We start from the raw sequence: 12,545 nt of genomic DNA, 5'->3' as shown, positions 1-12,545 counted from the left end.
AGACTACTTAGTATTAAGAGAAGAAATTTTAATCATAATAGAGATTCTTCCTTTTTTTTATTTCATACTCTACACTTTGGATTTTGGACAGTGAAACAAAATCTGAGATAATAATAGTATTTTTAAGTACTATGTGTCAAGCTCTGTTCTAAGTGCTGGGGTACTAAGGACTGTTTTAAGTGCTTGTCAGGTTTGGACACAGTGCCTGTCCCCCATGGGGCTCACAGTATTAATCCCCATTTTATAGATGATGTAACTGAGGCTCAGAGAAGTGACTTGCCCAAGGTCATACAGCAGCCAAGTGGTGGAGGTGGGATTAGAACCCAGGTCCTGACTCCCAGGCCCACACTGCTCAGGAGCACAGTTCTGGGAACTTAAATACCATTTGTGTCATGTTTAGGAGTAATAGCATTTATTATGAACTTACAGGGTTCAGACCCCCGTAATAATGTTGGTATTTGTTAAGCGCTTACTATGTGCAAAGCACTGTTCTAAGCGCTGGGTAGACACAGGGGAATCAGGTTGTCCCCTGTGGGGCTCACAGTCTTAATCCCCATTTGACAGATGAGGTAACTGAGGCACAGAAAAGTGAAGTGACTTGCCCAAGGTCACAGCAGACAAGTGGCAGAGCTGGGATTCGAACTCATGACCTCTGACTCCAAAGCCCGTGCTCTTTCCACTGAGCCACGCTGCTTCTCTACTAAGGGCTGGGAGAGAATACACAGTTGAGAATTAGATCCAGTCCCTGTCCCTCAGGGAGCTCACAGCCTAACCTTAAAATGGTTTATTAAATGTGTACTAACTGCCTAAAACTGCTAAGTGCTGGGGTAGAGATGAATAAACAAATCAGACTGTTTTAGATCCATCTGAAGCTCATAATCCAAGAGTGGGAGAAGCAGGTAGGTTAGCCCCATTTTATGGGTGAGGAAACTAAGACCCCAAGAAGAATTAAGTGACTTGCTCATGGCCACAGACCTCAGATCTCCTGATTCTCAATCCCATGCTTGGTCACCCTACCACCTTCGAGAATGCAAATTATTATACATTAAGATGGGCAACCATTCTCATGGTTCCTCCCGTCCGATGCCTCGTAACGATTTAACGGTGCCAGAGATGGAGTCTTTGGGCCACCTGGACTATTTGGTCTGATCCAGTAATTGAATATTTTTTTGTGCTTATATGACAATTACCAGAATAAATATTTCTGTCGGCCACAGAAGGCATTATTTGAAACAGAACCTCTTCATACTCTTGAGTAGAGATAGATCCTTGGGGGATGATTTCAGATTTTGCAAGACAAAATTTAGTCGGTCATAATGACAGCCATTTTTCATTCAATCCTTTTTATTGAGTGCGTACCATGTGCAGAGCACTGTACTGAGTGCTTGAAATTTTTGACATTCAAAGACTCAAATGCCATAAAGCAGATGCTTTACTTATGCCATTTTGAAAATGACTCTCGTCCTTAATCAGACTAATAGATTCAACATAGAACTTCCACGGTCCACATCCTAGAGCCAGATAAATTCATACCCTGCCTGGGTGTCATCCAATTCCTGCTTAGAAACAATAAATTAAATTCAGCAAACCCACCCAGGTTGAATGCCCTTGAAAATTATCAGGCCACTTCCCCTCTCTGTAGATGTCTACCTACTTTCCCACAGCCATCCCTGTCCTATTTAGGAGGAATGTAGCTGAATTTGTTCCATGACAGGGTGGTGCATTTTTGCCCAGGCCACGTTAATCAGGTGAAATCTTTCTAAGTGATCCGATCAGACACAGATTAGGCATTTTGCACCGATGTCATGTACCCACGCATAGCATAAGTCTGACTTTATGCACTTTCTCCTCTTTCTCTACCTCTTCCTGAAGGGTTCTGCACCCAACGTCCCCAACCCCCTACACTTCTGAGGCCAAAAGTAATCTTTTTCACCGTTTAGGTGATAAAATACAAATCCTGCCCTCAAAACATTTACAATCTCATGCCGCACCCAAATTCCCCAACCCCCTATATACTTTTGTGGCCCAAAGTATTTTTTTCACTGTTTAACTGAAAAGACCCAATTCCTGCCCCCAGAATATTTACAGCCTCATGGGGTAGGCTGGTATAAGTTAGAGTTGGATGAAAAAGAGCAGCAAAAGGGGCAAGTGAATAAATAAGTACTTAAATAATAAAGTGTGCATATTGACATGTAAATTAAGTACTGTGATTACTTGCTGCTGAGAGCAAGAGGATTAGATTTCACTGAGGTGAAAAGCTGTTTACATCAGGCTGTGGTTTTGGGTGTGTCTTATCTCTAAACAGAACTCTTCCCATGTTGGGAAAAAATTAAGCTGTTTAATTGTTTATTTTGCTATATATTAACTGTCTATTTGTTTTACAAGGATTCAAGAAATACATAGCAACTTGGACATTTAATAATGTCAAAACAGAATGCTGTTAGATACCCTTTTATGTGAAATGATACTTTTCTTTACTGGGATGAGCTATTTACATATATGGTCTATCCCTGGTTTAACTGTTATGCAACTGTAGAAACAGGGCTGGTTGAATCCAAATGCTTTATTTGGCTTATTCTGGTTGAACTGGTTCAAAATGTTAAAGGTCTACCCCTCCATTCTACTGGCGAAAGACCGTAAATATTTTCAAAATGGTCAAAATGATGGATTGCTTCCATTTTAATCTCTAACTGGAGTTGGTAGATGGTTTCCTGAAGGGCATGATGTCGGTTGGTCTTTTCTTCAAATACTCCTATCTAGGTAGATTTAAGTTTGGAATTTGTTTTGTTCCATCTTGTTGATGTTCTTTAATTTTCCATATTATACGGGCAATGGTAATTTTAAAGTGGACTGAAAAAGTAATTGCCTTTTAAAGAAACTTTGAGTGCCTGTAAGTGCAAACACTTGGACAGAAACTATTTCAAAACAAAATCTTGGAAAACCAGTTACTCTTTCTCTTGCATACTTGAAAATTTGCTTGTTAATCAATCTATCAGTAGTATTTAGTGAGTGCTTACTGTATGCAGAACACTGTATTAAACGCTTGGCAGCCTAGCACACGAGAGTTGGTAGACACGTTCCCCTGCCCACAAGAGTTTCTTCTTTTGATTGGGACACCGTCAGCTACCTCGCAGGAGCTTGCAAGAATGTTCGTTTTATTTTAAATGCCTCGTCTACATTTTAAATTTCATAATGGTGAAAATCTAACAATTTTGAATTCAGCTCCAGGTATATAAAATTACTGAATCGTGATGAAACATTATATTGTGCTTTAAATTCAAAGCTGAGGATAGTTCCAAATAATTTTAACTTCATAGGTCCTTTCTACCATCTGAATAACTGGCAGAATTCTTCCATTTAAATGACCTAATATTCTCTGAGCTCTTGGTAGAAAGGCGACACTAATAATTCACCTCAATCGTCTAATCTGAACCCTATTACAATGGAAGCTGCATTTCCCCTCTGCCCGTGTTCCCGTCTAGCTCTTCAGCGACAAGAGCAGTGAGGTAAAGAAATGTCCTTCAGAACACCACTCTTAGATTCAAAATTTTTCTCAGTTTCAAGATTACAACTCTGGGGAAAACCCACCAGGCTGAAATGGTTAAAAAAACGGTAGGAAGTGGGAAGGGCTTTCACAGTAAATTTAGGCCTCAGGATGCATTTTTGTCTTTAAAAAAGCAAATAAAAAACCATTGCAAGTGGGTCTGGCCAAGTAAGGTGTGAGGATGGTATTTGTTAAGCGCTTACTATGTGCCAGGCACTGTTCTAAGCGCTGATTACACGGTAATCAGGTTGGCTACAGTTCCTGTCCTACATGGGGCTCAGTCTTAATCCCCATTTTACAGATGAGGGAACTGAGGCAAAAGTCGAGGGAATTGAGGCACAAGTCAAGTGACTTGCCCCAAGGTCACACAGCAGGCAAGCGGGTAGGCCTGAGCTTCCTTCATTAATTCAACCCCATTTATTTTAACTTATTTTAGGAGCAAAAGTTCTTTCCGCCCCTCTCCCTCTGAGAGCCCTCCTCGCAAATGGCCGTTAAGGCGACGGAGGGGGAGAGCTGTGTGGTTCCCATGGAAACGGCGGGAGCCCGCTCTCTCGCGAGAGTGGAGCGCGCACCTTAGAGAGTGGAGCCGCCGGGTGGCGACGAAAGGGCAACGGCCGGCCGACGCGCATGCGCCTTGGAAGGCCGGGCCGGGCCGGGGAGAGACCCGGATGGAGGAGGGCGGGGCCTCGCCGTTGCCATGGGGACGCGGGCCCGGCCTCCGACGCCGCTGCCGCAGTGCGTGGCCTGAGCCGGGAGGGAGGAGGAGGAGGAGGAGGAGGAGGAGGAAGAAGAAGAAGAAGAAGAAAGAAAGAAGAAGAAAGAAGAAAGAAGAAGAGCCGGTCCTGCCCTTTGGAAGAGGGGATGGAGAAATGAATGGAGGGGAGAGGTCAGTCCCAGGGGGGTGATGATGGTGCTGGTGGGAAGGGAGAGAGGGAGTGCATCCCAACCCTGCCCCTTGGCAGCTGTGTCACTGTGGCCAAGTCACTTCTCTGGGCCTCAGTTCCCTCATCTGGAAAATGGGGATGAAGCCTGGGAGCCTCACGTGGGACAACCTCGTTCCCCTCTATCTCCCCCAGCGCTTAGAACAGTGCTCTGCACGTAGTAAGCGCTGAACAAATACCAACATTATTATTATTGCCTGGGTCTCCACTTAGGGTGCAAAAAACGCTCAGGTGCAACCTGTTGGTTGGTTGTGCAGTCTGATCCCTGGATACAGTAATAATGTGCAGAGCACTGTTCTAAGCGCTGGGGGAGATACAGGCTGTCCCACGTGAGGCTCACCTGCCTCTGCCACTTGTCAGCTGTGTGACTGTAGGCAAGTCACTTCTCTGGGCCTCAGTGACCTCATCTGGAAAATGGGGATGAAGACTGTGAGCCTCCCGTGGGACAACCTGATCACCCTGGATCTCCCCCTGTGCTTGGAACAGTTGTCTGCACATAGTAAGCGCTTAAATACCAACATTATTGTTATTATTATTAATCCCCATTTTACAGATGAGGTCACTGAGACCCAGTGAAGTGACTTGCCCACGGTCACACAGCTGACAAGTGGCAGAGTTGGGATTCGAACCCATGACCTCTGACTCCCAAGCCCGGGCTCTTTCCACTGAGCCACGCTGCTTCCTGTATCCCTTTAGAGCCTCATCATTTTCAATTGCAACCTTGTGGCTGCATCATATATGGCTCTAAGTGCTTTTTCGGATCCTCGTGCAATAATAATAATAATAATGATATTTGTTAAGCGCTTACTGTGTGCCAAGCCCTCTTTCTAAGCCCTGGGGTAAATACAAGGTGATCAGGTTGGACCCAGGCCCCGTCCCCCCCAGTGGGGCTCACAGTCTCAGTCCCCATTTTACAGATGAGGGACCTGAGACCCAAAGAAGTGAAGTGACTTGGTCAAGGTCACACAGCAGACAAACGGTGGAGCTGGGCAGCGTGGCTTAGTGGAAAGAGCCGGGCTTGGAAGGTATAGAGGTCATGGGTTCTAATCCCAGATCCGCCACTTGTCTGCTGGGTGACTTTGGGCAAGAAGCAGCGTGGCTCAGTGGAAAGAGCATGGGCTTTGGAGTCAGAGGTCATGAGTTCGAATCCCAGCTCTGCCACTTGTCAGCTGTGTGACTGTGGGCAAATCACTTAACTTCTCTGTGCCTCAGTTCCCTCATCTGTAAAATGGGGATCAAGACTGTGAGCCCCACGTGGGACAACCTGATTCCCCTGTGTCTACCCCAGCACTTAGAACAGTGCTCTGCACATAGTAAGCGCTTAACAAATACCAACATTATTATTGTTATTACTTCTCTGGGCCTCAGTTACCTCATCTGGAAAATGGGGAGTAAGACTGTGAGCCCCATGTGGGCCCACCTGGTTACTGTGTATCAACCCCAGCGCTTAGAACAGTGCTTTGCACATAGTAAGCACTTAACAAATACCATAATAATGATAGTAATAATGACCTTCTGACTCCCAGGTCCGATCGCTCTCCACTGACCACGCTGCATCTCTATAAAAATCTGAGCAAAAGACAAAAAAAAAAAGTTTTTTGAACTATCAGAAATTCCAGGAGCAGTAGGCATAGCTCTCAAGCAGCCGATGTCCAATTGAAACTGGATAGGGAAACAGGTATTCCCTAAAATGGGTTCCAAAAGGAAATTGACATGGATAAATGACTTATTCTGGTTCAACCTGAAAGTAATTTAATCTCATTGACCTTTTGAAGTGCTCCAGTAAACAGTTCACAAGGAGGGAGTTTCGCTAACATTGCAGTTGCGACTTTCCTTATTATTTAAGGTGGTCATCACTGTTTGCCGCTGAATTACTCTACTAAAGAGCTAAGGTGTGTATTGCTTGAGCTAGCTAGTAAAATAAACGTACAAGAAAATAACAGTAGCATTTAATTCATAGATCTTTGAAAATGTCTCAATCAGCAGGCTCCCCAGGAGTGAGAATCATGCACACATGCTCTAGGGATAAAGCTTAATTAAGAGGGCTGAAGGGAGTTAAATCCTGTGACGCATTTCAGAAAGGCTCAAGGGACAGTGTTAAAATATTCTCATAATCTCGAATCGAGTAGCAGCTTTTTTTTGAATTTAAAGAAGAACGTTCTATTAGTCAAACAGTGATATTTAGTGTGCAGAACACCCTACTAAGTGCTCGAGAGAGTTCAGTAGCAAGGAGTTTACAGATTAGAAGCGGAGGCAGACCTTAAAATAAATAACAGATGTAAGCAAATCTGGCCCACTTGGAGCTCACAGACTTAATCCCCATTTTCCAGATAACGTAATTGAGGCAGCAAGGAAGTGAAGTGCCTTGCCCAAAGTCACTCGGCAGAAAAGTGGCGGACCTGGGATAAGAACCCAGGTCCATCTGACCGCCAGGCCCTGGCTCTATCCACTAGGCAATGCTGCTTCTTATTTCCGGCCAAAGGGGCCAGGTTGGCTACTAGGGAGGTTGCTCTCCTCCTCCCTGTCGCTAAGTGAACTTATAAAGAGTGGAGCAGGTCTTACCATCGCAGGGCCCTGATTTTCAGCTGGGATTTGTCAGTTTCCCCTTCTGGGAGGTGGAGTGGACATGTTTCTCTCACACCCCCTGCTCGCAGTGTGTCTAAATTCTAACGGAGGAGGCAGACACCCAAGTCCCTCTAGGCTGTAATTTCATTGTGGGCAGGGAATGTGTCTGCCAACTCTGTTGTATTATACTCTCCCAAGCGCTCAGGCAGTGCCCTGCCCATAGAAATGCTCAGTAAGTGCCATTGGTTGATTAATTCAAAGTTGGGGTAAATTTCTCCCAGAGACCTGTCCTGTGGGCGTATATCGTGTATTATAATTTGTTTTCCACCCTTTAGGATTCCTGAAAGAAGACAGAATGAATGAAAGGGAAGGGTTTGGCTCCATGGAAACTGGAGAATATGAAGATGACTTTGAAAAGGACCTGGACTGGTTTATTAATGAAGAAGAAACACAGCACACTGGCAACACTGAGGTACCAGTTATTTTTAATGATATCTTAAGTGCTTAGTTGTGTACTCCTGGTTTTTTAATGGTATTTAAGTGCTTTTGTTCATTCAGTCATATTTATTGAGCACTTACTATGTGCAGAGTACTATACTGAGTGCTTGGGAGAGTACAACAGTAAACAGACATTTCCTGCCCACAGTGACCTTACAGCGTAGAGGCTACAATCTGCTTATATATGTGCCAGGGAGTGTTCTAAGAACTGGGGAAGATACAAGGTAATCAACCAGTCAGGTTGGACACAGTTGATGTTCCACAGGGGGCTCACAAGTTACAATCCCCACTTTACAGATGAGGAACTGAGGCACAGAGATGTGAAATGACTTGCCAAGAGAAGACACATGGCAAAGCTGGGATGAGAGCCCAGGTCCTTCTGGTTTTCTTGAGTGCAGAACACTGTACTAAGTACTTAGGAGAATACAGCCAAGTAGACACAGTCCCTGAGGGCCTCTTGGAGATGTGATCCCTGACCTCGAGGAGCTTAAAAGATTTTCCTGAGCCCCTACATTAGTGCAGTGCTCTGTACTGAGCTCTGCGGAAGCACAACGGAAGCAGAATGCACATTCCCTCTAGACTGTAAACTCAGTATGGGCAGGCAATCTGTCCGTTATATTGTACTCTCCCAAGCGCTTAGGACGGTGCTCTGCACACAGTAAACATTCAATAAATAGGATTAACTGGCTGACTGATTCCCTGCCCACAAGGAACTTCCACCCTTATGGACCGCAAGAGCCTTAACCTGAAAACTCACAAGCGTACAATCATGTTGAATTAATGTCTGCGTGCTGCATAAGCTTATTTATGCAGTTCAGCAAGCTTCTCAGGTACACTAAAGAACCTGGTTTCATTTTAGATCCCCGGTGAGGCGGAAGAGGATATGAAAGTGGATATCGACCCAAAATCGGGAGGGGAGGAGAGAAGCGGAGACTTGGCAGGACGGCACCCACGTCACGACGGAGAACTGAAGGCCGAGCCGTCCCCAAGGAGAGACGACCTCCTCTCCGGGCCGGGCTTTAGCCCTTCGGATCCCGGATCCGATTCGGAAAGCGAAAACTCCTCCCAAGAGTCCAAGCTGGAGAGCGACAACGTCTTGGATGACGAGGAGGAGGAGGAGGAGGGGGAAGAGGAAGCCAAGCGGTATATTTCGGAGAAGGTCATCCTCGCCAATAGGCTCCTAGAGAGCGAAGAGCCAGTGGATGAAAATCGAGAACGAAAGCTGAAGTTCAAAGAGAAACTGGTCGACCTGGAAGTGCCCCCTGATCCGGAAGGCCCGGGCCCGGGTACAGAGGATGCCGAAATCGAAGGGGAGGTCTCTGGGAAAATCTCCCAGCTGCACATTTCAAATGAAATCCGCCCCGAAAGCGTACTCCTTTCGTTTACTAACGGCAGCAGCAGCAACGGACTAAAGAACGGACATGTCCTCGTGGAGCGATCCGGAAAGTTTGAACTCTTGAATTTGCAAGATGTGGAGAGCCAGGGCTTCCTGCCTCCTATTGGCGTGCCTTTCTCCAGAACGTTTTCTCAGCAGGAAGTCTCCCGCTCTTCCTACCCAACTGCTAGAGGGCCCGGGCGGGTTAGGAAAGACAAACCTTCAATCCGTCGACGCTTCAACGTTTTCTCGTCCTCGGGAGAGCCGCTGGCTTGTATCCCTCAGCCCGCGTCCAGTCCCAAGCATCGCCCAAGCTCCGCGGCCAACACGGTGAGGAGCGGCGGAAACAGGAAATCTCCTCGCAGGGCCAAATCGGCCAGCATCTCCTCTGTCAACTCAACGTACTGTCTTTCACCCCGACAGAAAGAAAGGCAGAGACAGCTAGAACTCCAGAAGGAGGAGCTAAGGAAAGCGGTGAGAGCAGAAGCCAGTCAACGGGGCAGGGGACTGTACGAGAACTCCGTCCCCGTGGAAGTGCCAGTCTGGAAGCGAAAGAAATGGCCACTCTAAGGTGGATTCCCCATTGGCAGACTAAAGGGTCACTTACAGAAATTTGAGTTTACATAATCAGGGTCGTACATTAGAGAAGCAGTGGCCTAGTGGATAGAGCATGGGCCTAGGAGTCAGGAGGACCTGAGTTCTAATCCCAGTTCTGCCATTTGTCTGCTATGTGACCTTGGGTAATTCATTTGACTTCTCTGTTCCCTCGTTCTCCCTGATACTTGGTCCGTGAGATCCTTGCAGGACAGGGGCTGTACCCAACCTGATTAATAATGTTGGGATTTGTTAAGCGCTTACTACGTGCAGAGCACTGTTCTAAGCGCTGGGGTAGACACAGGGGAATCAGGTTGTCCCACGTGGGGCTCACAGTCTTAATCCCCATTTTACAGATGAGGTAACTTGTTCTACCCCAGTGCTTAAAACAGTGTTGGACACATAGTCACCGTTTAATCAGGTTATTAAAGTATTTGAGTGCTTACTATGTGCACTGCTCTGTACTAAGCACTTGGGGGAATATAACAGAATTAGCAGACACATTCCCTGCCCACAAAGAGTTTACAGTCTAGACTCCCCTGGCCAATGCTCTTTCCAATAGGCCACGCTGTTGCTTAAGGCCTGATTCCCCCAAGATGGCAGATCCCAAAGGAAAAGCAGACTCTCATCTTTTGACTCTTTACGCTGTCTTCAAATGGACTTTGTTTTGCCTACTACAATTTCATTCATACCTTTGTGATATTCCAACAGGAAGAAGAGCGGAAAAGAGAAGAGGAGGAGATGAAGAAAAAAGAGAATGAGTTGGTGTTCAAAGCTTGGCTGCTGAAGAAAAAAGAACAGGTTCTAGAAGAGAAGAGAATCCAGCGAGCAAAGGAGATGGAAGACATGAACAGCAGGGTATGTAAAAGACCTGGCTAAGGAGGCAACCGTTATAGTGCGGCCTCAAAAGTCCTCTTGAGCATCTTGTAGCTTGAGTGTGAGCTCCCTTGAAGGCAGGGATCCGGTTTACATTATCTATTGTGCTTAGTACAGTGCTCAGCACACGGTAAGCGCTCACTAAATTCCGTTGGAGTTAAAAAAAAAAAAAAATTTGATCGGCAAAATGATCAGCGCGTGAAATTCGTTCACACTCGATGTCGCAGTTTAACAGTAAGAATAATAATAATAATAATGGTATTAAGCGCTTACTTTGTGCCAGGCACCGTTCGAAGCGCTGGGGTGAATACAAGCAAATGAGGTTGGACACAGTCCCTGTCCCACATTGGGCTCACAGTCTTAATCCCCATTTTACAGATGAGAGAACCGAGACCCAGAGAAGTGAAGTGACTTTCCCAAGGTCACGCAGCCGACAAGTGGTGGAGGCGGGATTAGAACCCAGATTCTTCAGAGTCCCAGGCCCGTGCTCTATCCACTAGGCCACGCCGTTCTTTGTAGGAAGGGGAAGTACAACTCTGAAAACAGTCTTGAATCCCCCAACAGGGCCCGAGGCTACCTCCTCAGAACCATGGGGTGTCCTTGGACCGATAGCTAAGGGTAGAGGCAAGGAGGAACCTAGGAGAGTTTTGATGAACATTCATTTGAAAGGATATTAACACAAGTCTGTTTTTCCAAACAGCTAGAGAACAGAGATCCACAGGAAGCTTTCCGGTTATGGCTTAAAAAAAAGCAGGAAGAACAGATGAAAGAAAAACAGATCGAGGACCTGAAACGGCAGGAGGAATGTTTGTTCTTCCTTAAGGGGGCAGAAAGCCGCGATAGGGCCTTTAAGCAGTAAGTTCAAATATCTGGGGCCTCATTTAAAACGTAAATTGGAGAAACGTCCATTTAAAAAGAAAACAAAACAAAAACTCCTCAGTCCCTCATTTTTAGTTTAATCTCCTAAAGAATGCAGGGCCCTGGAATTCAATTCTCTAATGCTTCATAGTGGTTATTCTATAATGGTGGAAAAAAATAATTTGCAAATTAAGAGTGAAGAATGGATATAGTGTTTTATCCAATTGGTCCGCAGCAAAACTGGGACTAATGTTGGTATTTGTTAAGTGCTTACTATGTGCCGAGCACTGTCCTAAGCGCTGGGGTAGGCACAGGGGAATCAGGTTGTCCCATATGAGGCTCACGGTCTTAATCCCCATTTTACAGATGAGGTAACTGAGGCACCGAGAAGTTAAGTGACTTGCCCACAGTCACACAGCTGACCAGTGGCCGAGTCGGGATTCGAACCCATTAACTCTGACTCCAAAGCCCGTGCTCTTTCCACTGAGCCATGCTGCTTCTCAACCCTGCGGTTGTCATGCATCTAGGCTTGGGAGGCTAAGCATTTTCAAGTGAGATCTATACTTCATAAGGTCTGTTATAGGCAAGACGCAGGTAACTTAGGCCTCCAAATCTCCAGTTTTTTCCTATCGTCTGGGCAAGTCGTTCTTTATATTCACAAACTGGATCCTGTTTCTCTAGATGGTTAAGGAGGAAACGAGTGGAAAAGCAAGCAGAGCAACAGGCCGCCAGAGAGCAAGCCAGACAGCACCGGATAGAAGCCAGACGAGCGAAACAACTCCAGCACATCTTAAGCGCTTTTTCGGAAATGACAGCCTTTCGTTTCACCGACAAACAGAGCTGAAGACCTCAGACCTCTACCCAATACTTGAGTTATTTTTCGTGGCAGTGGATGTCCCTCCTTAAACTTAGAGGCTCTGAGTAATCTTTTTTTGTATATTGAGTAAAAAATAAAGATAATCATTCAATATCCAAATATCAGTGACCTGTCACCCACTCGCCAGTGACTTTAACTTATTAAAGTCTGGATAGCAACAGAAGGGAATTGATCTTGATCAACTTCTAGCTTCCTCCCTTTCCACGCTACACAAGATGTCAGCATAACCAGGCCCTCTTTTTTTCCCCGCATTGTATTTGTTAAGTGTATGGGTCAAACACTGTTCTGCGTGGTGGGGTAGATACGAATGCCCATGATATTCTCTTATCACCCACTGAATGATTTTTTTCTTGCTACTCTGCGGGCATAGAGCTAAAGGAATAGCTGGGGTAGGAAACCAATTATGGGGACCAGCAT

The 12,545-nt window shown here is 45.8% G+C and overlaps 1 protein-coding gene across 2 annotated transcripts; it reads left to right on the top strand.

Annotated features, from left to right (window-relative positions):
- The first annotated feature begins 4,388 nt into the window (after nt 1-4,388).
- On the top strand, nt 4,389-12,236 carry CCDC181 (coiled-coil domain containing 181). Of its 2 annotated transcripts, none has more exons than XM_029080809.2 (6): nt 4,389-4,430; nt 7,386-7,522; nt 8,408-9,253; nt 10,229-10,375; nt 11,094-11,248; nt 11,933-12,236. In XM_029080809.2, exons 1-6 carry the CDS (start codon nt 4,418-4,420, stop codon nt 12,093-12,095), a joined length of 1,461 nt encoding a protein of 486 aa, XP_028936642.1. In that variant the 5' UTR covers nt 4,389-4,417; the 3' UTR covers nt 12,096-12,236. The 2 variants fall into 2 exon arrangements, with proteins under 2 accessions (XP_028936642.1, XP_001514304.4); XM_001514254.6 differs by having other exon boundaries at nt 8,408-9,397.
- Nucleotides 12,237-12,545: the final 309 nt, after the last annotated feature.

Source organism: Ornithorhynchus anatinus, chromosome 16 (genome assembly GCF_004115215.2).
Source record: "Ornithorhynchus anatinus isolate Pmale09 chromosome 16, mOrnAna1.pri.v4, whole genome shotgun sequence".
Classification (NCBI taxonomy): domain Eukaryota; kingdom Metazoa; phylum Chordata; class Mammalia; order Monotremata; family Ornithorhynchidae; genus Ornithorhynchus; species Ornithorhynchus anatinus.
The sequence above is the reverse complement of the archived record's forward strand: the minus strand, read 5'-3'. Positions and strand labels throughout refer to the sequence as shown.

Excerpts from the sequence above, each read along its gene's own strand:
- CCDC181 (XM_001514254.6), top strand. Across the intron at positions 9,398-10,228 it reads AGGAGGAGCTAAGGAAAGCG|GAAGAAGAGCGGAAAAGAGA; the intron begins GTGAGAGCAGAA and ends ATATTCCAACAG. Across the intron at positions 11,249-11,932 it reads CGCGATAGGGCCTTTAAGCA|ATGGTTAAGGAGGAAACGAG; the intron begins GTAAGTTCAAAT and ends CTGTTTCTCTAG.